Here is a 27,015-nt window from a genome sequence, read left to right as displayed (position 1 = left end):
TAAAGAGATTCAGTATAAATGGCCATGACTATGGTTAAGACAGACATTGTGATGTTCACCATTAAGGAAATCAAGCTTTAGGACAGACAGACAAAAAAATGGGGTACTGGAGTTTGAGGTATTAAGGTGTGTCCAATGATCGCGTTGTAATGTTGTATCATGGTGTTACCCAGAAGATGATTGTGACTTCTCCTCTTATGTCTCCTGTTGCCTTAAAATGATCAGAAGTGTCCGTCCTCCTTTTTTCTTTTGAGCTGTGCAAGATCCAGCTGACAGCAGGCTCTGCTCAGCCTCCAGCACTATTTCTGGCCAGTATGGACAAAAGGGGTGGGAAAACAAAGAGCTTTTCTTCAGGTACTCTTGTAATCTGATCTCTGGGGTGACTCAGCCTCTTCTAACAGCAGCTGTCTCAGGGACATGCAGTAGTTTGGGAGCAGTAGCGAAGATTTTGCTGCCACTTCCTGATTTCTGCCTTGAGATCGGATCTAAGCTGGGACGTGATCAGAACATTTAAATGGACTTCTCAGCCCCAGGAACGGCAGAGTTTGGGGTACAGTACAGAGGAATAGGGGCATCAGGAAAAACCCACAAACTTGTGCAGAGCTGCAGCTGTCAAACTGATGAAGACAGAAACTTGTGAGAGAAAATGCACGGGAAGTTCCTATTAAGGAGAGGAGTGAGGTTTCGTTTGCATGTCATGGTTCACCTATCCCACAAACCCTGAAAGTGCTGTAAAAACTGAAAAGTGTGAAAGAGATCCTCAGGTGTACCCATGGAAAAGACAGGTATGTCCTTTGTTTAAAACAATGTCTCTCTACAGCAGGAAATCACAGCCAGGAAAAGCAGGATTGCTCTACAACTCAGTAACTGTGCATGTACATCGATGTACATTGGTTTGTATCATTTTTGTATTTCTAAGGAATACAACTATGACAACACATTAATGCCAGATTTTAGATAGTGCCTCAGCTTTTTGTGATTGTAAGTGCTCTGCTCTGGACCACTTGTATCATGTCTATGATATATGGTTGGATGGAGGAAATGGTGGCAAATTCTCAGTGCATCTGCCATCATGAAAAAAGGTAAGCAAGAGTAAACATTACTAAATCTAATTCTGTCTTCTGATCCCCTGAAAGATGACCAGAACTGCCAGGACAGACATGAAGAGGACAACCCAAAGAGTTCCCCATTTGACTTTGTTATAAAACAGTTCCAAGGAAAGAAGTGTGCTCCTGAAGAAAGCAAAGAGCAGCCTTCAGCCATCAAACAATTCTTCAAAAGTTTTGACATTGGAAAGTCTGAAGGCAAGGACAGAAAGGAAATTGAAGAAACAGAAATAAACAATGCTGGAGCTGATGATCAGAGTGAAAAGCAAGATCTCTCTGTAGAAGGTAATGCTGATACAATAATGAAATGTGTATGTATTTTAATTTCATAGAAAATCAGCTGTTGTCTTGCTAGCTAAAATCCTCTATTTGCTCCTTCAGTTTATCCTCTAGCCAGGATTTACTTCTGATTGGAACATTATCAAGGATGCACCCTCTGATTTGACAGGTGCTTAGCAAGGAGTTGGATCCATGTTGCTGAGGAAGGGTAAAGCTTTTGGTTGACTTCTCTCTTGGTCTGCAATGGGAGAGTCAGTGCAGAAGTCAGCTCATTAGTTCCAGAGCTTCTTTGGTTTCAGAGCCAAGCTTTGAGCAGTAGCTTGCCTTCTTGTGTTTAAGACGGGTCTGTTCTGCTGCCCTGCTAAAGCAGTCTGAGCACAGCAGGAGCAGATGTTTCCTCTCACTTGGCACTGGGCAGGGGGAGGGGAAGGGAATGGGAATCTCTCATTGATGTTATTTTGTATACACAAAATTACTATTTACATCCACTCCAGAGAAAATGGAACTATTTTTCAAACAGAGACGGAAGGTGAAGCTTAGAACCACATCCTTTGTCCTGGGGTCTGGGTCAGTTTGGGGAAATGATAAGAGGGCAACAACTGAGAGTGGATTGCTATTTTCTGGATTTTTTTTTTTTGCTTTGTAAAGCCCAGAAAAGCAGGAACTACCTTACATAGATGTTGTATAAAAATGCAGCAGGAACTTTGTACTGATTTGATCTATAGTGATCTTATCAGTCAGGTTGTTGGTCCAAATTGATGAAAAATAGAGCCTGCTTTATTGACAGATTTAATTCATTTCCTGAAGTCTTCACCTGGCAGCCTCAGGCAGGTTTTACACCTTGTGTTTATTAGCAGAGGTAACCAGGGCTTTATTTCTTTGTTGTTCAGATGGACTTTCACATCTCACTTCTGAAGAAGAGACACCATCTGGTGAGCAGAGATTTAACCAGTTCATGGAGAAACTGGGAAAGAAACCAAACAGCAAGAATCTGGATCTGAATAATTGTGCCCTAAGTGCAGCAAATATAACAGAGCTGGGTGAATGCACATTTTATTCAATTTTATTAAATTTATTTATTATTTTAATCACTTCATGTATCTCTTTAATTTTTATTTACCTGTTCTATTATTCCCTCTCCTCTTTCCCCTTCCATTTCTTTTATGCAGTCCATATTAACATTTTATCTAATGATCCCAGAGAAATATTAATTACTAAATTATATAAATTATGTAATAGATATAAATACAGAAATCATCCAGGTCTGTGAACCAGATGAATGTCCTTACACTCAAGATGCAGATAAGAAAAGTGAGGTACAAATTGTCATGGCTTTATATTCTGTACTGGTTGTAGAAAACATCTCAATATTAAGATGTATTGATATCCAGGGTGTGCAGAAACATGCAAACAGAAAAACGTTTCCTTTTCTTTCCTTACAGCTTCTTTACTGCCATTTCTCCCAGAGCTGGAAGAGATCAGCCTGTCCTGGAATGGTTGTGTTGGAGGGACTTTGAAAACTCTCACTGTCCATCTCCATCATGTGAACCTGTTAAAAGTCCTCCGACTTAACAACTGCAGGCTGACAGCTGAGGATGTCATCTCCTTAGGTACAGGATTTCATTTACATTTACTTCCAGACAGCTTGGGGCTGGTGTAATCCATCTCATCTCTTCCTACATCCTACTCCTGCTGCTTCCACACTGGGCAAAGAAAACTCCTGCTGTGAAACAGTAGAAACCTGGGCTTATGGGTGACCTTACACCTTTAGGTAGCTCTGCAGAGTTCATTCCTCCAGGTGTGAAGCTTTCACCCTCAGAAGGGAAGAGAATCCTGTCATATTTTCAGGAAAGAATATTTTTAATTTGGATTACGATTTTTTGCCTAGAAGCAGAGTCAATCACAATAGTTTCAGCTTAGGTGTTGGAGCTGCAGGACAGGTGAGTGCTCATCATGAAAACCCCAATGGTCTTTTGGAAGAAGACTTAAAACCAGAAGTGCTGCCTCAGAGCTTTATGAGTCAGTGTTTTTTCAAGTTTTTTATTCCTCTGCTTGCTTCTTTGCTTGGAGTGCCTGCACTCTGCTTTCTGTAAAGCATGAGATGTAAAGGTTTTTAAGGTGCTGTTGCACCCTCAGGTTCTGGCAGAGTCACCTCTGGGCCTCGAGTTTACTCTGGAGTGGATCTGTGGTTTGCATTTAAAAGAAGGGCAAACACCCTCAATTAGGGATAATAAAAGTTAATGCTTATTTTGTAAGTTTTAAAATTAGTCTGAGTTATAATGCTGGGATTTGTTTATGTCATTCATATCCAAGTTTTTCTAGGAAAAGTTCAGAAATAAAATGACATACATGCTGGTAGATCAAAAGTGAGTCATGCAATCTCTTGGGGAGGAAATAAGCATCTCTACAAAAGCTGGTGAAAATAACTGCTCTGTTTCTAATGAGTGTGAAATCTGTATTTAATTTTCTAATATTTTTCAAATTTATTTCATTATTTTACAAACTCTTCTCATAGATTTGGTTTTTTTCTCCTCTGTGTCTTACTGGTTATTTTTCCAATTGATTTATTCTGCTGGGTTCTTCAGTGCTGTTTCCTTCCCAGTTCAGTTTAGCTTCTGCTGGAACAGACACAAAATTGATCAGAGAACTTGAATTTCCAGTCAAAATGTGATGCCCTTGACACGTGGAATAGCAACAGTCAGTTTGCATTGATTTTGCCTGTGATTTTGAAAACAACTTGTGTATTTAGGCCAATCCTGACTGTTTGACCTTGTCCACATCTCTCTGCAGAAATGTGGCCTCTTGTGGAATCAGCACATCCTGCTTAAAAATCAATGTCTGAAATATAACCATAATATCAAGCTATTCTATGTGGTTGCTCAGAGCTTGACTGTGAGAGGTGATAGGAAACCATTCCTGGAGTTATATTCCTTTATTTATCTTCTGGGAGGAAAGTGTGCCTGGAAATCTATAGTTCCCATATCAAACAGAAACAGGCTATGCTGCACTTCCCAACTGTAGAGCACTGCTCAGTATTCAACACTGAAGCAATAATTTAAAATAAATGCAAAATTAAAAATGAAGACATGTCCTTTCCTCTCAAATCTGAATATTCACTTATGGAAATAATGATTTTTCTATTATAAATCTTTTGTAAAAAATTAATTATGAAAACCACACACATGAAAGGATGTTACTATAAAAATACAATTCTCAGTTATTAGACTTTAGATCAAAAAATTGTGTGACACTTTGAAATTGCTTTTGTACATGGTCTAATTAATTGATCTTTCTGGGGAGTTTATGCAAATATGCTCTGCCTCCCTCCTCTACAAAGGAAGTTAGGAAACTGGATTTTACAGTGGGATGTTAGTATTTCAAATATGCACTAACAGAGTTCACATTGTCAGGTGTGCCAAGTCTTGAAAAGGCTGATTTTTCTGAATGTAGTAAAAGTCAGTTCTGTCTGCCTTGAAATCATGGGAAAGTTAATTTGAGTCAAAACAATGCTCATCTTGGTTTCTTATGAAGTGAGTCAGAAATTCCTGTCAGAAATGAAACTTGCATGTTTGAGAAATTGTTGTGAGAAGAATTCTTTCTTTCCCTCCAAAATGACCTGTGGACACAGTACAGAGGATGTTGGAAATTTGCCAAATAAAACAGAGTAGAACTCTACAGGACAGTCAATTCAGACTTGTCACTTGTATTGATTTCCCTCTAGACTGGACTTCCTGGTCCCAGCATGGGCCAAACACTCTGATGAGGGTTTGGGAACCTGAATAAATTTCAGGTTTTTGTGCACTGTGACAGTGACTTGTGATCTATGTTGCTCCTTAGACAATGTGAGATTTTATATAACATTGCTGCAAAAGCAATAATTCTTTTATTTAACAATTTTCCTGGCAAGACATTCATCACAAAGTAATTTGTGTATTAGGTAGCTAACCTTCCTCTTTAATATATTCCAAACCTGTGTTTTTGTTTGCACTGAAATTGATACACAGAATGAATCATTCTCGACTTCTGTTGCAGGAGAGGCATTTGAAATTGTTTCTCAGCTTGAGGAACTGGATTTATCATGGAACAGTAACATAGGTGGAAAATTATCACTGCTGACAAAAAAACTTCAGGAAGGATGCAAATTAAAATGTCTGAAAATTACAGACTGTAACCTGACAGCAAAGGATGGAGAATCCCTTGGTACGTGTGTCCATTGAGCTGGACTGAGACTGGCTTCACAAAAATTGAAGTTATTTAGCTTAGATAATGGCTCAATATCAGTGAAAAGTTAATTTATTTCAAGCTCTGCATTATAACAGTATTTATGGTGTGGGGATTTAATGCACTTTCTTCCAAAGAAGAAAGTTTTTCTCTCTATTCATGAGGGAGGGTTGAGAAGGCCTCAATCTGACTGACTCAGTGGTCCAAGGTTTCTGGATCCTTTGAGAACTTCAGCAAAAAATATGTGTGCCAAAATTTCTAACACTAATTGCTTACAATTAAGCAGCTGAATATGTAATTAGCCATGGGATTGGAAAGAAGGTCTGAGAATTGGGAATTTAACCTGAGTTGGTAACCACTGACCAACCTTCCCTTCTGTCCTCTCACCATAACAACTTGATCCTGTGTCATCTTTTTATCCCATTGTCTGTTTTGAGAGGTGTTTGCTCAGAAAAGGGAAGCCCCATGGCTCTCATCTCCACTGCAAGATGAGCCCCCTATGTAACAGACATCCCTATATATTTTCATTAGAAAATTTTCTTTCCCTTTGTATTTCTGCTTTTTATTCCTCTGTATTTTACTAACAGTCCTTGTATTTTTTTGCTTTTATATATGTTTTTCACAGATTTTCTTGATTCCTATCCAATATTTATTTTACTATGTTATTTAGGTAGAACAGGAACTTAACAAGTCTAAACCACACTGACAGGCAAACCCTGACCATGTCTTCCTGTTTATCATGGTGATGTATTTTTCTAGACAAATACCAATTCTAGTTTTCTTTTATTTTCTCTTTTTTTTTTTTCCCAGCTGAACTTCTAAATGTGACCCCAAACCTCGAAGTATTAGATCTCTCTATCAACAAAAACATTGGCTGCAGCATGAAGATTATTGCTCAGGATCTGAAAAATGTGCCAGGCTTAAAAGAGTTAAACTTGCACATGTGTGGATTAAAACAAGACAGCCTCCAGGGCTTAGGTTAGACTTTATGTTCAGAAAACTTTCATTCCAAATAAATTGTACATCTGAAAACCATTTGGGAAAGGCAATGAGGTGGGATTTTGCTGAGGGTTTGGCAGTATTAATGGACAATCATTATTTTCTGTTTGAGGATTGGTAAAAGACTACAGGGCCTTTCAGCAGGAGCTGAATTTATCTACCCTGAGCTCAAGCTTGTGAAAGTCAGTGGGGAGAGTCACCCTCCACATCATTTATCTGAGACACATCTCAGGGCTGTGGCTCCCTGGATGTTGTTCCTCTTTCCCCAGACAGAACCTAGACGAGGACACAGACAGACCAGCTAACTTTTAACAAGTTAATCCTGTTTTCCAAAGGAAACTCAAATTCACCATTATCAGTGAAAGAGTGCCCAGTGAAGCCACATGAAATGGGCTTGTTATCTGTGTCTCTCCCTAGTGGAGGTGGCAAAACAACTGGCATTAATGAGCACATCCAGCAGTAATTCCTGCAAAAGTCTGAGGATTGACTGGATGTGGGGGATGAGCTGGCCTCACCTTCACCTGCTCTCCCAGAGAAGGATGGAGCTGCATGCACAGGGAGGCTTTGCTGCATTACTGTGTGTCTGCTGTGATTATACACTGCAGCTTAGCCAGGAGCTTTGCCTACAATACCTTGTGCAAACTTTGACGTTGGAGTAAATAGATGCCAAAGCCCTGACCTGGGCTGTTGTGGCAGCCAGTGAGCAGCTTGTTCCCTTTTCCATTCCAGACACTGCTTTACAGCATCTTGCAGAGCTAAGGAAATTAGACATCTCATGTAACAGAGAGATTGGTGGTGGCTTTAAAGCTTCAACAGCTCATTTGGCCAGCTTGAAAAATCTGGAAGTCCTTGATCTTCACCAGTGCTGTGTCACAGAAGAGGACATGACTGTTTTGTGTAAGGACATGTTGAGGAAATTCATTAAGGTTCTCAGTTTTGCCTTCTGAAAATATCTCAAAAACATAGAAGATTCTATCTGGCAGAAGAGCTGCTTTCAGTACTTTTTCCATTAGGTAGCTCTGAAAATGCAGTGTGGGGGAGAGCTTTCTTGATCAATATGGAATTTTTTTTTGCTGAACCAGAGAAAATCTCAAAGTCTCTGATCCCATGTGGAACTAAGGACCTGAATCTGCTGATTCAGACCCACAATGGGAATGTGGGAACTGTCACCAAGCACTGCTTTTTTTTGATAATCAATAGTTTAGGAAATATCTAGGGACAGTTTCCCCAGTGGTATAAGTTGGATGGATCCATAGTGGGTATGTGCATGGAAATACAATTGCCTAAAACTCCCTTGGTAGAGGGTGATTTCAGGAGATCTTGCATTGCTCCTGCTGTGTGCTTTCTCCAGGTTGAATTGATGCAGCTATAAACATTACTGTGAAGAAAAAGGCATTTCCCAATCAATTTGTGAGAGATTTTTTTTTTCTCTCTCTGTTATCATAACTTTGTTTTTATTCTTAACAACAACAAAAAATCCCATGACTCAAAGCCAATATTGCCCACATCCTACTCTACATGACAAAGGAAATAACTTGAAGATGATGATGAAGCTTTAGGAAATATTCAGTATTAGCAATATCAACCATTATTTATTTTTAATTTATTTTATAATAGAGAATAATAACATTAAGACAAAGAAGTTTCAGTTAGCAATGAAGCATTTGGAAATTCTGTGCTTCACTGAGAAAATTTCCAGTAAGCTATGTTCTCACAACCTTCCACATAGTATGGAATACTTAGCTTCTGAAACAGTTTTACTGAAAATGACAGGGCTATTTATGGCCTAAAACATTACTCACCATGAACTTGTGTGTAAAAACTTGGCCTTGACTTTTGGATTGATTTGTAAAGACAAGAAATTATGTCAGGCAAATATACAACCACACATTTGTTATGGATCAGTGACTATCTAATAAATATTTCATGTTTTTGTAGCCCAGGTGATACCTTTACTCTCCAGCCTTCAAGAGCTGAATTTATCCTCAAATAAAAACGTGGGACTCTCATCAGACCCTCTTCTGGGCAGGCTCAGGTTTTTACCGAAGCTGAGATCTGTGACCATCAGCAATTGTGGCTTAGGTGAAGAGTCCCTTTCAGCACTAGGTAGGAATGTTTCTTTAAAGTGTGCCCATTCTCTGTATCCCTGTTGGACAAAGCATTCCCTTCTCCTTTGGCTGAACTCCAAGGATCCTGGTTACTTTATACCTCAGGTCTGGAGTGAAAAAGCCTGTGATGAAACCAGTGCTTTGTGGGACCAGGCTGCAAGGGAGGAGAATTGTATGACTTCCTCTACTATACCTGGGGAGATGAAGTTCTCTTTGCCTGATAGTGAGCATTTATATACTCCTTAATTTTGGGGAAAAAAGAAAAACGTGATTTTATGTTGTGCTGTAATCACTGAATCTTCACTCAGTGGGGTAAAGTTTTGACTAAAGGTTTTTCACCACACTGCAGGTGAAAATTTCAGTAGAAACTTTCTGGGGTAGAGTTCAGCATGGAGCAATGGAGGAAATGACTGCAGTGGTGGAAAAGATATTTCACAGCCCTGAAGAAAACTCCAGTCTAACACAGGATATGTAAATTCAGCCTCTTTTGCCTACTTATTGCAAATCTCTGTGGATTAGTGGCCTTTGATAGGTGTTCCATATGGCACATGAAATCTTAATACAGAAGGATCTCTCAGTTACTGTCTTGTGCACTTATATTTTGTACTGTTTACTTGTGACATTAAACCTGGAGTAAGACTTGAGTGCCTCCAGCAGAAGCAGTAGCAAGCTAAGCTGGTCAGAGGTCCTTGCAGAAAGAGTATTATGTTTATATCACTACAGTTATGTAAGAGTGACACTGTGGAAATCAGAGCTTCCAAAAGATACAGAGCATCTCAAATAGTGAGCTCACAACAAGAAAAACAACAACAACAAAAATGGTCTTTAAATTTATATAAAATGGTTTAAAAGCAAGCTGTTAAATTAAATTAATTCAGGCCAATACAGCAATGTGACTAGAAAGACAAATCTCCTCTCCATTGAGTCCTGATAGATCCTATAGGCAGAGCCTTCTTATTTTCTTTTGCTTGACTTTTATTTGGATAAAAGAATTCATTCTAATCACGAGCAATCAGGCTGTTCAGATCCTCCTTATGGGTGAATTGCAGGTGAGGTGTCTGTTGAGGCCATGTTGTTTTCTCTTAGTAAGCAGAACTTGCTGGTCTTAATCTTTTCAGCTGAGGCTGCCCTTCACCTTCCTGAACTGGAGATATTAGACCTTTCTTGGAATAAGTGCGTTGGTGGGAACCTAAAGCTGCTTTTGGGAGCACTAAAGCTTGCAATGGAGATTCAAGTGTTTAGACTGAGCAGCTGTAACCTGGTGGCTGAAGATTTGGCACTTCTAAGTAAGTATAACATGGTATTTACTAGCACTCAAGGAGCCAGGGCATTCAGACCACAATTCAGAAGGGGCTCCAATTCCATGGGAGCAAGTTTTTGCATAAATCCATGGGCACATTTTTTGCATAAATCAGATGACAACATGGAAAATACAGGAGTATTTTTCCAACAAAGGGCTTTCACTTTTTTGTGTGCCCTGGACACGCTCGGTGGAAAAGATGAAAAGTCTGAAATGCAAAGAATCTAAGCACTCTTATATATTAATAAGAATTAAAAAAAATAATTTAGAAAATGTAGGGTTTTCATCTGTTTTTTATATCAAATATTAAAGCTGCCTCTGAAGAGTTTTATTTTGCTTGGGTGCTCAGTACTTTAGAGCAAATGTCTGTGCTGACAGCCAGGAATACAGGCACGACCAGCTCCCAAACCATTGGGTGGGTTTCATGAGTCAGACTACAGGGGGAGTCTAAAAACAGAAATGTTTTCACCCATCTTTTAGAAGCTGCTAAGAAATACTGGAAAATGAGAACCTGATAAAGGAATAAATTCTAGGATCCTTTAAAAAACTTGTTAATTTTATACTCATCCTTCTGGTTCTGAGGGTCTGACTCAGGGATTGAGTGTCTGACATTGGCAATAGCTGTGTGACAACTGTAAGGCCCTGGAATCCTTTTCCCTTCTTTCTCATTCCCTTGTTCTTTCCTGCACTCCTCCTTTTCCTTCTTTCTCATTCCCTCCTTCTTTCCTGCTTTTTGGTTCACTGAAAATGTCACTTAAACCAAAAAGTAGCTGTTTTAAAAGCATTTTTCAACACCCAGTATCCCCAAAGTTAAGGAATAGATCCCAAAAACCATTTTTATTTTCCAACAGAAGATCCTGCTGTCTAGAGTTCCAATAATTTGCTTGTCTGTAGACAAGCATGAGTTTTGTAGCAGCTGGATGTGGAATTTACAAGAATTACTGATAGTGCCCTGTAACTAAGTGATCTAACTAAGTTGGTTTGCAGAAGTCATCCTAGTCTGCAAAGAAATTTTAGGAAAACTGCCTCCCTTTCCCACTACCCATTCTCAAGGGCAACCAATCTGAATTCTTCCCAGCCTGCATCCTTCCCACGTCCTAGGGAATAATACGGATTCTTTAAGTGCACCTCTAGGAATAAACATATTTATCTTTATTACAATTGCCTCGGACATCAAACATAACTTCTCTCCTGAGTGCAGAGGATGTGGATCCAATGCAGACAGTGTTTCCACACTTTTATCCCTGCTATGTTACCAGCTGCACAGGGGTATGGAATTTCATTCCATTTCTGGTATGCAGCTTCAACTCCTGAAAGCTACGATGAGATGTTCATCTTTACTGAACTCATTTCAGCCATGTGTCCACTGCTTTGAACAATTTGACACACAGAGATGCTTTCTACAAGTTGATTTTTCCTGTTTTCTTTCTGTGGACATGATTCACTTGTCAGGTTATGCACTTGGGCTTTCAGCACCTCTTCCCAAGTGGAGACTGCGTATCTTCATTTTGGCACTTTCTGGATTCCATCTCAAAATGTAACTACTGTACTTCGTTGCCTTCAGTGCTGGAATCTCTGGAGATGATTTTTTATTGCTGTTTGGGGGGAGGAGGAGGTTCATGATTTGACAACAACCCTGCAGCTGTGACCAAAAATTTCCTATTTTGTTCTTTATTTTTATAATAGTGTGCATTATTATAGTATCCAGCAGTCCAGCTCCCAGCCCTAAGACATGATGACAGCAGATACAATTAAAAGCAGCACTTTGAAAATTGCACATACTAAAATTTGACAGGACCAAGTTTGTTTGCAAACTTACATACAGTTTGTTGAAATTGACTGAAATAAAAGTATATTTTAAATTAAAATGAGCTGTTTCAGATCTGACTCTGCAGGTTTTGGATGGTGTTAGGAAACCAGAGGAAACTCGGTGATTCATTTGTGCTCAGACTTTCTAAATTAGTGCACAAGAAATATGTGCACATAGCTCAAAGGCAAAGCAAAAGCAAATGACTGCATTTCCAAGATCCTGACTTTTATTAATATTCACTGAGCTATGGGCAGAATGACCTGGTTTATTCTCCTGAGTATCTAATTCAACTGAATTTTATCCGGTTTTTTTTTTGTTTTGTTTTGGTTTTTTTTTAGCAAAGCATAATTTTGAAGATGGAATGTGGTTTTATTTTGTAGACATCAAGAAATGAAGAATCCCTCAGTTCTCATGGCTCTGACTGCTAAGACGTTTTATCCATTTGGGGGGTTTTTATTAATAGTAGTATTATCTCATATGCTTTTAAAATCATCAGTCTTTCATTCTTCTTTTGTGGTAAATACTGAATTTCCCCAAAGGTATTTTAGGTATTATGTAGTGTGCCTCAAGTTGTTGACTCCCAGCATTTTCTCTAGGCCTTGAATAGATTTTTAAACTCTTTCTTCTGTAACCAGTTAGTGTCCCGTCTCTGAGGGTCTCTTCAGGCTTGAGACCTCCCCAGAGAGGGTACGGAGGTGGTAAAAAGTCTGGTTCTTTCGGAGGCGCCGACAAGAAAGCAGCTCGAGATGACCTTGAATTGTTTTGAGGCTGTTTATTGTTTTATCTTAAAAAAGTTTCTGACAGCCTGGCACAGGTCCGCTCTGCAGGTCGACCATAGCAGAAAGATCTCCTGAGAGGGCTGAGCCAAGGTCTTTATACTCTAAACTACGTATACTATATTTACAAACTTTCTCCAATGCCATGTAACCTCTTTGCAATGTCCAGTTTTCTCCCATCCAATCTGTGGTTCCCAGGGTGCACCTTCAACATGGATGACATGAAGAAGAAGGAGGAAGAAGTCCACCACACCCAGGGTCCTCCATCTTGGCCACATGGCCCTTAATATAAACAATCTAAAAAACTACTTATACTACGTTTTAACAATCTAGTTTACACTTTGCTCATCATTCTTTTCTGTGTCTCTTCTCTCAGCGTGGGCAAATTTTCCCAAGGAGCCAAATCCAGCCCCTGCAGCTCCTGGGCAGCACTCGGGGGTCTCTGAGGGGTCTGCCAGGGGGGTTTTTGCACCCCCAAAGGAGCCAGGGAAAAACCCTGGACTCCCACAAGTTAGTTTTTTAATATCCTTTGAAAAATATGGTACTATAGGCTCTAAAGGGAAGGTATGAGGCAATATTCTGTAGGTCCTATATCAATGTCTTTCTAGTTAAAATACATTACAACTGCATTTAAAAGATTTAATCACTGCAAAGAAGCAGAGCCTTCTCCTGACTGTTGTTAGCTTACTCACCCCAGGATTGCACCAGCCCTGCTGCAGTTGTTAATGTGTTATTATCCAAGAAACTTCTCAGAATCCCCACTTTCCAGGGTACCACTCCTTATTTCTAAAAACAAGGCTTCAGTTCTGGTCCTTGAATGTCTGTTCTTGCCTTTGGATCTGTTGGCATGAGCTTTATTTGGATTTCCCTAGTGTTGATTCCTCTAAGTGACCATCTTCTCACGGTATTAACTATTCCACCAACTTTTACATAACCTGTGCACTCTATCAGAAAATATTTTTGTTTTATTTGTCCTCATAAGCTTGATAAAAAAGAATATACTTATTGGTAAAAAAATATTCCTGAGAAAAACCTGTAAACTATTCTTGTGCAGTGGTGGCTAAGTATTTATTTTTTAATGAAGCTTTGACTATGCATCTTACTATGTCAGAGCAAACTCATGCTCTACCATGCTCAGCCTCCAGGAATTCAAGCTGATACTCCTGAGATGTCCATATCAGCTCAAGACAACCTCAAATAAGAGCTTACAACATACTCTTGTTGCCTAAGAAATGTTTGTTCTGTGATTTGAAATTGATGTGAAATCTGGGGAGGTGAAGTCTGAATACTTTTGACTTTAAAACCATCACCCTCGATGAGTGTGTCCTTTACCAATCATATGTTAAGGATCTCTCTAGGGTATATTTGACCCTCTCACAGTGAGATGTGGCTGTTGTAGTCAGTCATGCAGCCTCACCTAGTTTTGCCTTTTTCTTTCTAAATGTCCCTGTAAATTCTGTCTGTCTGTCTGTCTCTTAGAATTGGCACTTGATGTAACCTCCTTCCAGCTGACTCCAAGGCTGCCACACACTTTTAACCTTTCAAATCAATACTTTATTCTTTTTGAACTGTCTGTGCTTTAAGTGTTGTAAACTCCTTCAGCTGTTATAAAACTGTCTTTCTGAGATCAGCACCAAGTGGTTTTATGTTGCTGAGGAGTTAAATCTTGCTGTTTGACTGCTGAAATGAAGTATTAAAATACCATTCTCCTCTCTGAGAACTTTCAAAGCAGTTATCACAATTTATTAGTTGTGTTTGTGTCTGTCATCTCTTGCAGCATCCCTGAGACAAGATGGCCATTTAGCCAGGTTGCAGAAGCTGGATTTGAGTTACAATAACAACATCTCTGATGAAGGCTGGGCTGTTTTCTGCCAAGGTTTAGGAGCATTTAAGGAACTCTCCGAGCTGGATGTGAGCCTCCGGCCATCGTCCTGCAGGGACTGTGGGCCATGGTTCAGGGAGCTCCTGGCAGCACTGACACAGCTGCCAGCCTTGGCAGAGCTGGCCATGCAAAGATGGACCCTTTCAGAGTCCCAGAGGAAGCAAATTGAAGGCTTTAATCAAGACAACAAAAGAAACATTCGTTTTGACTGTTGATGAAGGTTGGAGGTGTCGGGAAGGCCTTTTGGGAGCAGCACATGAACCAAGCATTATGTGTCTCTGACTTAGAAGATTGCAGTTTTTAATAATCTCTGAAATAGTTTCACAGTTATAGAAAACTGTTATTTGACATTCTGCACCATAGATCATTCCATTTAATAATGTTCTTTCAGATTCTCTGGGCCATGCTTACAGTACTTAATCTTCATGCTGTGAATACTGCCAAGGCCACTGCCCACAGAGCAGTGCTGGAATCAGAGGGACATTCTGCAGGTTTGGCCATGGAGGGAGGGGCTGGGGTTTGTGTTATTGCAGGTGGGGGGCAGTGTGAATGTGGCCTCAGAAAATACCTCTAATGTGAACATTGTTTTAAATTTTAGTTTCTTCTCCCACCAAACTTTTGTCTCTTTGTGAATTAATTAAATCGTAACTGTGAGATTTGGCATCCATCCCAACAACTGAACATTATAGATTAGTCCAGGAAGGAGAATGCAGAAGCAACTGGTCTGCTTCTGCTCTGGCCCTTGATGCCATCTTACAGTGTTGATGAGTTCTGTGTAGAAAATCAGCATAAAATCAAGGTAAGAAACACTTGGTTGGTATCTTTGCAAATCTCAAGGGCAAGGAAAAAAATCTATGGTACATTGAGTCAAAGATATGTGCTGCTACTTTAACAAGAATTTTGGATACAGAGCAATCAATGAGTGCCAAATTCTGGCACAGTCACTTGTGTCATGGAGCATGTTAACCCACACGTGATCTCCAGGACTGCAGTGGGATTATTCATTGGTAAGGTATTTTAGGAAGTAAAGATATTAGATCTGCCCACTGAGTGAGGAGTCTTAGAGAAATCCTGAGGCAGCTTGAGGGATAAAGTACTGCTCAATTAGCTCTGAGGATCTCTACATGCTGCAGCAATCTCCTGGAGGAGAGGCACAACAGGATCATTCAGTGGCACTTTCCTGACTTGCTAAGACCCCCCTCAGCAAGTTCTCCCCTGCAGATGCTGATCAATATTCAGCTGTCAGTCCATGTGACCCTTCCAACATCAGCTTTTGCCTGTTCAGGGCTAAAACCAGCAGCTGACTGTGCTGTGCTGATACCTATTGATCATTTAATCCATGATTTCATGTAAGAGTCACTCTGGACTTCCTGCTTCCATTTTCAGTTCCACTTGAAAAGTGCACTTGGCTCCCCCAGCTCTGAGAAATGTGAGTTGAACTGGAGGCTTTCAGTCAGGGGCATCAGGGAATTGCTGTGTGGGATCCTAAACCTCTGAAATAAAGCAAAGAGCCCCTGCTTGGTTTCAGGCTAACGAGACAGATTTTCAAGCAGTGACTTAAGCCAGGACAGTTGTTCTAATGAGGAAACACCATCATGTCTGTTTAACAGAATTACACCAAACTGTTCTCTTTATCACTTGTCTTCATGTGACTTTCCTCCTCAAATCCACTTTTGATCCAACTGGGAATTGATCTTTTATCTGCTCTGTGAGAATTTCTCTGAATTAATACTTCCCCACTTAAACCTCTCTCTCCAGTTTACCTTTAATGTCCACTTTCTATTGAAATCTTCCTAACTGAACTCAACTTCAATGTTGGGGTTTCTTGTTCTTTAATAGCTGGATTCCTCAATTTCAGCTCCAGAGCACAGGACAGACCCACTACTGGCACTCTGCTCCTGAGCCCCCTGCTCAGTTCTTTGCCCTCTCATTATTCTGTCATGCCAACTGTGCCACTAAAAAAGCTTTTTTTCCTTTCATCACCTCTACTAAATGTCCTGTCAATCTGCCAGTCTGCCCAGAAATCTCTCTTCCAATGATTTCCTCCTTGGCAGATTCTGATTCATCCTTCTCTCTGTTCCTCTTTGCTTTCACTTAGGGTGAAAAAATTTCATTAGACATTTCCAAACAATCCAAACAGCCTCAGTTACCCAGTGAAATGGAAAATCAGAACAGAGACGTCCTACTTTGCTGCAGTCCCAGCTCTCTACTGCCAATGAGCATATTAATGAGATTTCAGTATCAATCAAGAGACAAGCAGAAATGAGTTCCATACCCTGATGCAGATTCAGAGAGCACTACCTGGAGATGGAGCTGTGGGAAGAGCTGGTCTCAGAGACCCTGCCTTCATCAAATCCCTCTGGATGCACCACATTCCCTGAGGTAAGGGGAGGGAGAGCAGGACTGCAGTTCTGACCAGCCAGTTAAATTAAACAAAGGGTTCTGCTCCCACCCACTCTGCATTTTGAACCTGCACAGTGGTGGCCCCAGTCCAGCTCAATGTTCTATGTACACTCCAAATAAAAATCAGAGGCTTAAGGGGTAGCTGAGCAGCACAGAATAAAAACTAGACAAGGACATTGTGTGTCTGGGACAAGCAGCTGTCTGCCTGTCAAGTGCTGTGGAAAGACGTGGTTGCACATCAATTTGGCATGCAAGAATTACAGCAATGTTACGTTTGTCGTGGTTCTTTTTAATAACAAAGGTGTAATAATGTGTGAGAACCAGAACCATGGCAGGAATTGGTTACTGCAGACCCACTGTGTATGACTGTCTGTCATACACAGGCACATCCCAAACTGTCACCAAGCCATCTCAGAGAGGAGCAGCACCACTAAGGAAGTGACAGCTTGCAGTCATTCAAAGTGCTGTAAGTGCAGATTGTCAAAACACCAGTGAACAGTTTTGCAAAAGTGTGGAGATACTTTCAAACAGCTTTTTACACCTCTGTAAGACAGGATGGTAATGCAGATCCTGGTAGAAGTGCATGTTCTGCCTGTCTCTGAGAGACAACATTAGTTTTAGCTCAGAGCTTTGATATTATTCCTGTTCTGACAGTTCTGGCCTGATGCTGCACCATGTACCTGAAGACATTAAGAGTCCCTTCAGTCCTGCATTTGGGAGCAGCTGAAGTCCATGGAATTTCCATGTTGCAGCAGAATAAGATCTTACCTATTCTATTACTCCTTCCTGCAATTTGCTTCTGTGTTCTGGCAGACATTTAATTCTTTTATCTTGTCCCACCTATAATCTTTCCAATGACTCCAGGAGAAAGATCTCCTTTGGAAAGATACTGAATTTATTTTCAGAAAGGCTAAGGGATTTAAGGTTTTCAGTTCCTTCACCTCCACAGGTACCTAGACACAGTCATTAAAAAGATATATTATATCAATTAAATAGTAATCTTTAGTATTTTGTTTTTAGGGAAGAAATCTCCTAAGAAAATTCTGTGGAGCTACATTACTGTTGATAGATGAACACAGAATATTCTGCTCATTAATGTCACATTATACCTCACAGTATGGTAGAAATTTTGGCAAAGACATCTATGTTGTTTCCTGTGCTGGAAAGGTTTTGTATGGTTTTAATTTTACTTCGTAGCAGAAACATTAGTCTGTTTCTTCATTCCCTTTGTATGCACAATGCAGGGGAAAACAATTTAAATTAATGAAATCTAAAAGTGAGTGTTTTGCATGAATTACTACTTCTGTAAATGTAACCTTCAAGAAGAAAATTTCACCAGAGGAAAAAAATCATTGGGAAAAAAGCAATGCACCATTTAAAAAGGAAAGTCTATTCTGAGCCCCAAAATGAGGATGTCTGTGAATACTCTTACACTTACCAGAGCCCAAGGGTGCATAATTGTTCATTATCAAATGAACAGCAAATGTTAATGGAGTTAAAGATATTAACAACATCACATCCATTTTTTAGAATCCATTTTTTAGAACCCTTCGCTGACTTTGTGACTTATTGATTCTGTGCAAATGCAGCTCTTATTTTCCAGTGTACACAGAAAAAAAAGATTTTAAAAAACTGCTACAGTCGCTCCAGTCAGGATTCCATCTTTATGATTCAACACAAAGGTCAGTGTTTCCATGTTCTTGCTTTTTTTCTCCCTGCCTGAATAGTGAATTGCCAGCAATAATGAGGAATTCAGGCTCGGTTGTGTACCAGTGGAATGTCCCTTCTCACTGTGCTAAGGAAAAGTGACACTTGGTTATAATAGAGAACTTGGATTGGGCAAAAGGGAGTATCAATACAACAAAAATTAAAACAAAGGAACAAATACATTTTTCATAATGCGCATTCCTTCAGGAATAGCATCAAAGCGTTTTCACTCAGATCTAGAGTCCTGACACTGTTTAACCTGGTGTAAGATGAGGTGCAGTGTATAACGAGGTGTTCCTCACATAAACACGGGAAAGGGGCGGTCAGCAGCAGAGCTAGCTGAGATCTCCTGCAGCCTGAGCAGTCTGGGTGCCAGGGAGATTCTTCAAACCGGGGGGAACTTTGTGCAGGAGATGAGGAGACAGACCCAGCACAGGCAGCGTCTGGCAGGGCTGCAGTGCGCTGGAGTGCAGCCCACCCCTCCTGCCTAGGAGGGCAGCGGTGCAATCACCAGACAGGGATGTATTTGCTGGAAAGAGCCAGCACAGGAATCTTTGAAAGAGCAGCTGATCCGTGTAACCATGGACAGTCGTGCAAAGGCTCGATGTATTTGCTGGAAAGAGCCAGCACAGGAATCTTTGAAAGAGCAGCTGATCCGTGTAACCATGGACAGTCGTGCAAAGGCTCCGCGGAGAGCAGCTCCGAGCTCTGGGCTGCGGTGAGGAACCTGCCCTGCCCCATCTGCGGGGTCTGGGCAGCACCGGGGGCTCAGCCTCGGGCAGGGACACCGGGGGGCTCCTGGCAACCTGCCCTGCCCCTGCCAGCCCGGGACACCCTCCCTGGGAGCTGGCTCTGGGTCAGCCCCGGGAACGGGCTCCGTTACCGAGCGCAGCTGGAGCAGCCCGGTTACCGAACTCACCGCGGGCCGGTCACCGCAGGCTGTGCTGGGACAGGGACAGGCGATCATCGCTCAGGTACGGCCTGCAGGGCTCAGCTGCCACACGGATCACTTCTCTGTTGGCTCAGAAACTATCACAAGACCCACAAGAATGATCCAGTTCAATTCTGAAGTGAACGGAGCGCGGTGCTCAAAACAACGGCAGCACATCAAAAACACACCCACCGTTTTGCTCACGCTTTCACTGTGTCTGTTTCTCCAAACCACGACTTGTAACCCTTTCAGACCGAGCCCATTTGTATTGCTATGCAGATCCCTCCTAGTTGCTAGGCTGCCAAAATCATACAATGACTCTTGGTTTTGTTTTCCAGCAGGTCATGTCGGTTCTTCCAGATCTTCACCTGCATTATGTGCAGGCCTGTCAAAATCTGAGCCAGCCTGAAAACCCCTTCATTGCTCGTGTGCTTCAAGAAGCTGATAAAAATGAGGAAATGTAAGGAAATAACAAATGGGGTGTTTCAGATGCTTCTGAAAGCCTTAAACAGGGTAGCAGGACGAGGAATTGAAAAATGAGAAAGTTTGTGCAGTTTCAGGCTTAAGCACAAATCAAATTTAACATTTACTGCTGAAGTTCTGGTTTGACTCATCTTGACATCATCTTGGCAGAAGGTTGCAGCTATATATCCTTTCTGGGCAGCTTTACAACCAGAGAAATCACAAAAAGTGAAAAATCTACAGGATGGTGCCTTTCTGTCCCCTAAAGAAGCCAAACCCAGTGTTTAGTCATCCTAACTCTCTTCTTTGTGTCTCACTCCTGTTTAGAAAGCCTCAGCTACCTCCAGTTACCTTCCAGCTGGTCATACATCCCTGAACTGCTCTGAATCTTGCCAAGCTCTTTACCACTCAAATTCTCTCTCATTAAGGGTCTGGGTACTGCTTCTTCTCATGGACAGTGCTGGGATCAAAGTTAATTGTCCTTTGGGGGGAAAATCTGAGAAAATGAAATAGTTAGTTAGGTTTTGATCCTTTGAGTGCAGGGTAAATAAATAAAGGAAAGAGAGCAAGTAAAAAGATGATGAGGTAACCTCTGAGACAATCTTTATTTCCATCTGCCTTCCCCTCATCTTGGTTATTCCTGCTTTCAGTACAAGCATGGCCTTGCAGCTGGGCAGTGCCTTCAGGAAGGGCAATGCTGAAGAGCTCCAGTGAGGGCAGGCATGGGCACACCTCTGATCTGGAGAGAGAATTCATTTCTATTATTTTACTTCTCTTCATGTGCTTACATTTTTATGTTACTGCAGAAGTACAAAAGGATTCACATTAAAATTAGCTGGAAATAATCATCTGGTGCCTGTGCCAAGAGTTACAGACAATGATCTTGGAGTTCTTGTCTCTGTCTTAGGCCAAGCTGCCTTTGTCACAGGTAAGATTTTTCCCTGTGTGTTTGACATTGCTGTGCCAATACCAGAAAACATGATCAGTGTTGATTTTAACCTTAGTTCCTCTTTGTTTCTTTTTGTTTAGAGATCAGTTCAATGTAGATATGCATCTGTCACATTCCTCATTCTTCATCTTTTTCAGGTTTGGATCTTGCCTATAATTTATTAACTGATGCTGGAGCAAAGACCATGGCAACATTCCTCCAGGTGCCAAGAGATATTTATCTTTCAGCAACTTGTAATTTATTTGTCTATAGTAATATTTATATGCGGTGTATTGAGGACAAGAATGAGCTTGTTTGGCAAAATTCCAACAACTTTGACTATCACATCCCAATCCATCCTACTAGAACCTCAGATTGTATTCTCTGTGGAGATTTTTAATTTCTAGTAGAAAGCCTTTGGATATTTGGCTGCAGTGTCCTGAGAAAAGAATGATGGAATAAGCTATGAGGCTCACAGTTCAATTCAACAAAGGGGGTGATGGTTGTGACAACTGTGCCAGAGCCTTTGTTTCAGCTATTTTATAAATTCTGTTTTTATAGGTCTAAACATAGGGAATTGGTTGTTCTTGAGAGCTCTCCCCAGGACACGTTTTATGCCTTGCCCTCGTTGCCTGACATAATTTGGCATTCTTTAACTACTTCTCCAACTCATGAACTGCCTGAAATGCTGCAAAGGGCAGAGTTCTGTATGTGTATCTCATTTTTGAAAAATACAGCTGTGTTTTGGAAAAAAATCTCACTGCTTCCTGCTTTGTTTGCTCCCAAGGAAAACTCCACTCTGCGGTACCTGAACCTGATGTTCAATGACATTGGCACAAGTGGGGCAGAGCTGATAGCAGAAGCACTCCATGTGAGTATTTGCCTGGGAGATTTAGGCAATGGCATCTCCTTTGATTTTTTTGCTTTGGATGAGCAGTACTGGCTGTGCTGCCAGCATCAGAGCTGGCTGAAAGGGGCCTCTGTCCTTGCTCCATTCAGCATGTTGCTGTGTCACAGGGACTGCCTGGTTTCCCAAGGCACACTTCAGAAATCAGATGTCACACAAGAGAAAGTTGCACTGTGCTGCCATTAACACTTAATTGTCTATAAAAAGACCTAATTTTCTATTAAAACACTACTATTGCAGCTGGGTTTTTCTGACTGAAAAATGCTATGCTACAGGATATATAATGCTGTCATTTCTTTCCTTTTTTGCCCCCAAAATATTAAATTAAATTTGCCTGTACTTTGACATCAATATTTGTCTTGATTCAAGATGTCTGAGACATGTTTTCAAAACTTTGCCTTACAGCAGCACCACAAACCCAAGTTTGTTATTTTTAATGTGGTTTCCCAAGGAAATGAAGCTTGTGTGTAAGATTTGTTGTGTTTGTGAAAGGAGAGTCACATGAGCTCTTTCTTCCTCCTTCATAGTCTTTGAACCCTGAACTGATTTTAACTAAATTTGACAGGCCTCCAAAACACTAAGGCTGTGCAGTAGATACACAGTTCTGGGCTCATACAAGGCTTACCAGATTTAAGTCAGTATTAATGCAATTTGCATCTTAGATGCCAATTTAGGCAGAAATATTTGCCTGGATTATTTTCATGAGTGTGATGAAATTCATGAACTTGAGAGAAACAAAAATTTTCAAATACAGGAGGTTTTTTTGCAGATTCTCATGTTTGGTGCCACTGAGGGGAGCCTGAGCCAAGAATTGAGCCAGTGTTATCACTTAGACACAATTCTTCTGAAAGGTTGTTTTGTCTCTGTGTGACAACCAGCAGAATTCACATTATAAAACAGGAGTGTGATTTTCCAGGTCATCTTAAAGGAATAGATTTTTTTTTTTTTATTTTGTATAGAGCAACCAAACTCTTGTGCACCTGAGAATGACTGGAAACAAAATAGGAAACCAAGGTGGGATGTTCTTTGCTTCAATGCTAATAATCAACTCAACCTTAGAGAAGTTGGATCTTGGAGACTGTGATGTGGTGAGTAACCCAGTAAAATTATCAGCAATAAGACATAAGTCTTTCAAGGGTATTACAAGGGTCCTGCAGTGCTTAATTAGGGGGAAATGCCATCTGTTATCATTGATTTTGTGACAGCCAGAGGTAACACAATATATAATCTTGCAATGTGTGCTTGGAAAGGCACATTGCATAAAGCACCTGTGAAGTCAGAACTGGGATATTTTAAAGCCACCGTGTTTCTCTAGGAATTCAAGTGCTTGGCTTGTACATTTTCTGAGGTTTGTCTCTGCTGCTCCTTTCTGTTGAGTCCTGTATAATTCATGTTGAAGAATGGACTTCTCATTCCCTGGAGAATCTTTTCCTTCTAAAGTGTGCAGTGCTGTAACCCCTGAAAGTCACTCATCCCATAGCTCTGCTGCTCCTCTCAGAGCTTGACCCATAAAGGACATAAACAGAGCAGTGCTGAATGGAGTAGAAAAGCAGCCAATTTACTCTTGGATGATGTGGTTCCTCCTAGAGCTGGGCACAGAGAGACTCAGAAAGTTGTGGATTGCTTTTAAAAGCCTGCATTTGTCTCCTGGAAATTCAGGATTTGCTTGTGAGCCAGAAGGGGGAATATCCCTCAGAAAGTGTGAAGGTGTTATGAATACATGAAAAAGGAAAGTGTAGGCAGTGTAGGATTTATTCAAAAGCTTGGTATGTGTGTGCTTGGTAGGGAGTTGATAGAGTTGGTTTAAAATGAGATGGCTTTGGGTACAGACCAGCCTACTTGGAAAGTAGCATAAATATAAAATAGAGGACAAATTAGAAGGATATAAAAAAAATCTAAATTTGCCTGATTCATACTAAATATGAATTTACCTGGTGGATAAATGTTAGGGGAACACACATAAACTGATTTTGGCTCATAATTCAGGGAAATCAAAATACAGGATCAATTGAATAGTATTTTTGAGATCCATTATTCTTGCTTTATATTTTCTGAGTTGCCAAGTAATTTGTACTACTTAGTCTAATTTCACTCTGCTATTCCATAGGCAGTTGGTATTGGTATTACCAGAAAATCTAATATGTGTCTGTAAACAGTTGCCTGCTGTAGTCCTATCCCTCCAGAGTAGATGAAGGCAGAAATAATAGTAATGGTAATTTGGTAGCTTGATCTGTACATTGAACAGGTTTCTCTAAAGAGTTTCTCTATTTTCATTTCCAGGGCCTGCAGTGTCTGGTAGCAACAGCCACAGCCCTGACTCAGAACAAATCACTCAAAGCCATTAACCTAAATCGTCCTCTGCTATCCAGCCCACAGGTGTGTGAGTGGCTGTGGAGTCAGAGGGGCATAAGCCAAGTCAGTACTGATGGGTTTATGGGCATCTCAACTGCACAGCTCTCTGGAATTCTTTACAAACTGAGAAAATATTGCAGGAATATTATTTTTCTCTTTCTGTGCCAAGTTTTGTGTAGTCACTGACTGCCCCTGTTTAACTAGAAGGTTGAATTTAAAAAAAATTCTTTGCTGGTACATTTGTTAAATAATAGGCTAATGGAGAGGGGTTTGTATTGGAGAAGCAAATATTCCATCTGCTGTTAGAACATGGAGTTTCCTGCACTGCTCAGAGAACTGAGAGCCATGCTGTGTCACAAATGATGCTGTTTATCTAAGCCTAAAGAGGAAAGCCACTGCAGCAATTCCCACATTTTCTGGGCTGAGTGGTTTTGGTGTCTCACTCTGTGTGTGGCTGGTGCTGCTCAGGTCTTGGCTGCAGAGCTGGGTGAAGGTGGAGTCACCTGCCTGGCAGCAGTTCTCAGGTGTCAGGACAGGATCAGTGTTTTCCTGATGGTGGGATAACAAAATTAAACTGTCATGAAAGCCAGATCCTTCTTGATTCCCAAAGATAAATTTAACGGTTTGAACAGATTTTAGTTTCTTTTTTAAGGCTAGGCTTGATCTACCTAATCCCAGCTTTGGAAGTCAATTTTTCTTTTTTTTGTTTCATTTTTATACAATATACAAAATAGAACACCACTGGTGACAAGGTCTTGCAGTTAGTTGCATAGCTCCCTTTTACTGAGGCACAACTGTATCTTATCCTAAAGTCCAGCTTAATAAAACTGAGTGTATGTTTCTAGGAAGAGACTACAGTTCATATAGCTCGGATGTTGAGGACTAATTCTTCTCTTGTGGAACTACACTTGGGCAAGCATGAAATGAAAACCTTTGGTGTAGAGCGACTGTGTGAGGCCCTGTATCAAAACTCCAGCCTGAGATACCTTGACCTTAGCTGGTGAGAGTGATTAAATGTGGCACATGAGAAACTCATTCTCTTAGCAACTTTAAAAAAAATGAAAATGTGGATCTCTTTTTCAGTAATAACATAATCTGTGATGGTGTGAAATTTTTGGGAGAGCTACTAAAAAGGAACCAAACCCTGGAGATTCTGGATCTTAATGCAAACCGAATAGAAGATATGGGAGCCATGTACCTGAGTGAGGCCTTGACAACGTGGAACAGGAGTCTGCAGGCGTAAGTACTTGCACAGCTTCCCCAGAGACTGCAGGTGAAACACCTGGACTTTGCAGTGGCTGAAATGGCATCACAGCTCTCTGTCTTGATGTTGATCAAAACAGGAAAATCAGAAGGTTCAAATGTTTTAGACAACTTTTCCTTCTTGGGGGAAATATACCCTGTGAGAGATTGGGTGGGATTTCTTTACTCAGCATTGGTGTCTGCTGCCATGTGAGATGCTCCAAGACCTGAGCACCCTGGGGTGCTGGAGGGGAGCCCCAGGTCTGCTCAGAGCTCTCACAGCTTTCACAGTCACTCTAAGAGGGTAAGGCAATTGAGCTGTTCCTTCTTTCTGCATCTTTGAAGCACACACATTTGTGTGGTGCACAAATGAAAACAGGAGCTGTAGGTCTTCAGAATTTTGAGATAATCAGATTCCACGCTGAGATAAGGCACTATATTTGTTGGTTCTGATCTTCAACACTTAAGAAAATCCTCTGTTTAAGTTCGCTTCCGGGTGAACCCAGAAGAGCTGTAATCTCTCCATCAGGGTGTCTTTCGCAGCCGTGTTAAACCCCGCCGGCAGGATGTAAAAGCTGATCAAAGGTGTTACCTGAAGCCATTAGTTTTAAGTAGCAGACTAAGGAGGTGGCGGCTGCGAGGTGCCTCTGAAAGCCTCGCAGGTTCACTAACATAAAAATAACTGCCACTCCACAAAGATCAAAGCTTAGCCTGGATAAATGCCAAGGCTTGGGCTTCAAAGCAGACTAGAGATGAGACCTGGCCACCAGGCAGCAAAGTCATGGACACTGAAGAACTCAGTAGTGACCAACCTGCAAGAGTCAGGAAAGTGCTTTGAGAAACAGAATAAGTCCAGAGGCCAATTGCCTTTGGCAACCTGAAAAAGACATTAGAGGAGGACTGGTTTTGATACAAATAAATGATTGTATTATAAACAAAGAAGTTTTATGTATGTATTATATATGCAATAATAAGACTAAATCATAGTTAAATTCTTATTTTTAACTAAAAGGTGGGAATTCTATGGTTTTCTCTGTTTCCTAGGTTGTCCATTGTAAGCAACAATATAACTGGCAAAGGACTTTTATCTCTCGCACAAGCAGTGCAATCCAACATGAAACTTTCCCATATTTACATCTGGGGGAACCAATTTGACATAAGCACCTGTTTGGTAAGTGTTTGGTTCTGAACTCGCCCGAGAAGGCTGGCATTTGTTTGTTCTAATTTTTCTTTCCATTGTTGGGAGGATCACAGCAATTAGTGAACAAGACACCTGATTTATTTGGGGGTTTTTACGTGGTTATTCACCGCAGCCCAAGGAAGAGCCGCCCGTCACATTCCAGGTTCTCCTCGTTGCAGGCGTTCTCGGAGCTGATCGAGACGGGCCGCCTGCAGCTGGGCTGCACAGATGTGATTCCCTACGAGGTGGATGGGAAGGTTTTCCTGGCAGAGCTGTCCCACGGGCTGGGCAAGCACCGCTACTGGGCCCCGCGCTGCGCCGCCGTGGCCCCCGGCGCCGCCAACGCCAGCCTGGAAATCCTCCCTGTCTCGGAGTATCTGTGAGCGAGGCAGAACTCCCTGTGCCTCGGCTTTCCCTGTGCC

At 41.1% G+C, this 27,015-nt stretch overlaps 2 protein-coding genes across 5 annotated transcripts; both read left to right on the top strand.

Annotated features, from left to right (window-relative positions):
• The first annotated feature begins 261 nt into the window (after positions 1-261).
• On the top strand, positions 262-18,484 carry LRRC31 (leucine rich repeat containing 31). 2 transcript variants are annotated; one of them, XM_079314644.1, is made up of 10 exons: positions 262-785; positions 1,211-1,391; positions 2,276-2,425; positions 2,828-2,995; positions 5,418-5,585; positions 6,417-6,584; positions 7,335-7,502; positions 8,544-8,711; positions 9,832-9,999; positions 14,377-18,484. In XM_079314644.1, exons 1-10 carry the CDS (start codon positions 693-695, stop codon positions 14,694-14,696), a joined length of 1,752 nt encoding a protein of 583 aa, XP_079170770.1. In that variant the 5' UTR covers positions 262-692; the 3' UTR covers positions 14,697-18,484. The 2 variants fall into 2 exon arrangements, with proteins under 2 accessions (XP_079170770.1, XP_079170771.1); XM_079314645.1 differs by having other exon boundaries at positions 1,137-1,391; positions 14,377-18,482.
• LRRC34 (leucine rich repeat containing 34) lies at positions 18,474-27,005 on the top strand. 3 transcript variants are annotated; one of them, XM_079314647.1, is made up of 11 exons: positions 18,474-18,566; positions 19,864-19,982; positions 20,791-20,912; positions 21,071-21,135; positions 21,700-21,783; positions 22,779-22,907; positions 24,100-24,195; positions 25,017-25,171; positions 25,255-25,410; positions 26,458-26,584; positions 26,773-27,005. In XM_079314647.1, the coding sequence occupies exons 2-11, from the start codon at positions 19,867-19,869 to the stop codon at positions 26,974-26,976; spliced, it is 1,254 nt and encodes a 417-aa protein (XP_079170773.1). In that variant the 5' UTR covers positions 18,474-18,566; positions 19,864-19,866; the 3' UTR covers positions 26,977-27,005. The 3 variants fall into 3 exon arrangements, with proteins under 3 accessions (XP_079170773.1, XP_079170774.1, XP_079170772.1); XM_079314648.1 differs by lacking the exon at positions 18,474-18,566 and adding an exon at positions 19,549-19,565; XM_079314646.1 differs by lacking the exon at positions 18,474-18,566 and having other exon boundaries at positions 19,779-19,982.
• The last annotated feature ends 10 nt before the right edge of the window (positions 27,006-27,015 follow it).

Source organism: Erithacus rubecula (assembly GCF_903797595.1).
Source record: "Erithacus rubecula genome assembly, chromosome: 11".
Lineage (NCBI taxonomy): Eukaryota > Metazoa > Chordata > Aves > Passeriformes > Muscicapidae > Erithacus > Erithacus rubecula.
This window is presented reverse-complemented; position numbering and strand designations above follow the sequence as displayed.

Coding starts and splice junctions, on each gene's coding strand:
- LRRC31 (XM_079314644.1), top strand. CDS start 693: ATGTCATGGTTCACCTATCCCACAAACCCTGAAAGTGCTGTAAAAACT. Junction 786..1,210: donor TGTACCCATGGAAAAGACAG/GTATGTCCTTTG, acceptor GTTATAAAACAG/TTCCAAGGAAAGAAGTGTGC. Junction 2,996..5,417: donor TGAGGATGTCATCTCCTTAG/GTACAGGATTTC, acceptor CTTCTGTTGCAG/GAGAGGCATTTGAAATTGTT.
- LRRC34 (XM_079314646.1), top strand. CDS start 19,837: ATGACTCTTGGTTTTGTTTTCCAGCAGGTCATGTCGGTTCTTCCAGAT. Junction 22,908..24,099: donor ATCTTGGAGACTGTGATGTG/GTGAGTAACCCA, acceptor TTTCATTTCCAG/GGCCTGCAGTGTCTGGTAGC. Junction 24,196..25,016: donor CTCTGCTATCCAGCCCACAG/GTGTGTGAGTGG, acceptor GTATGTTTCTAG/GAAGAGACTACAGTTCATAT.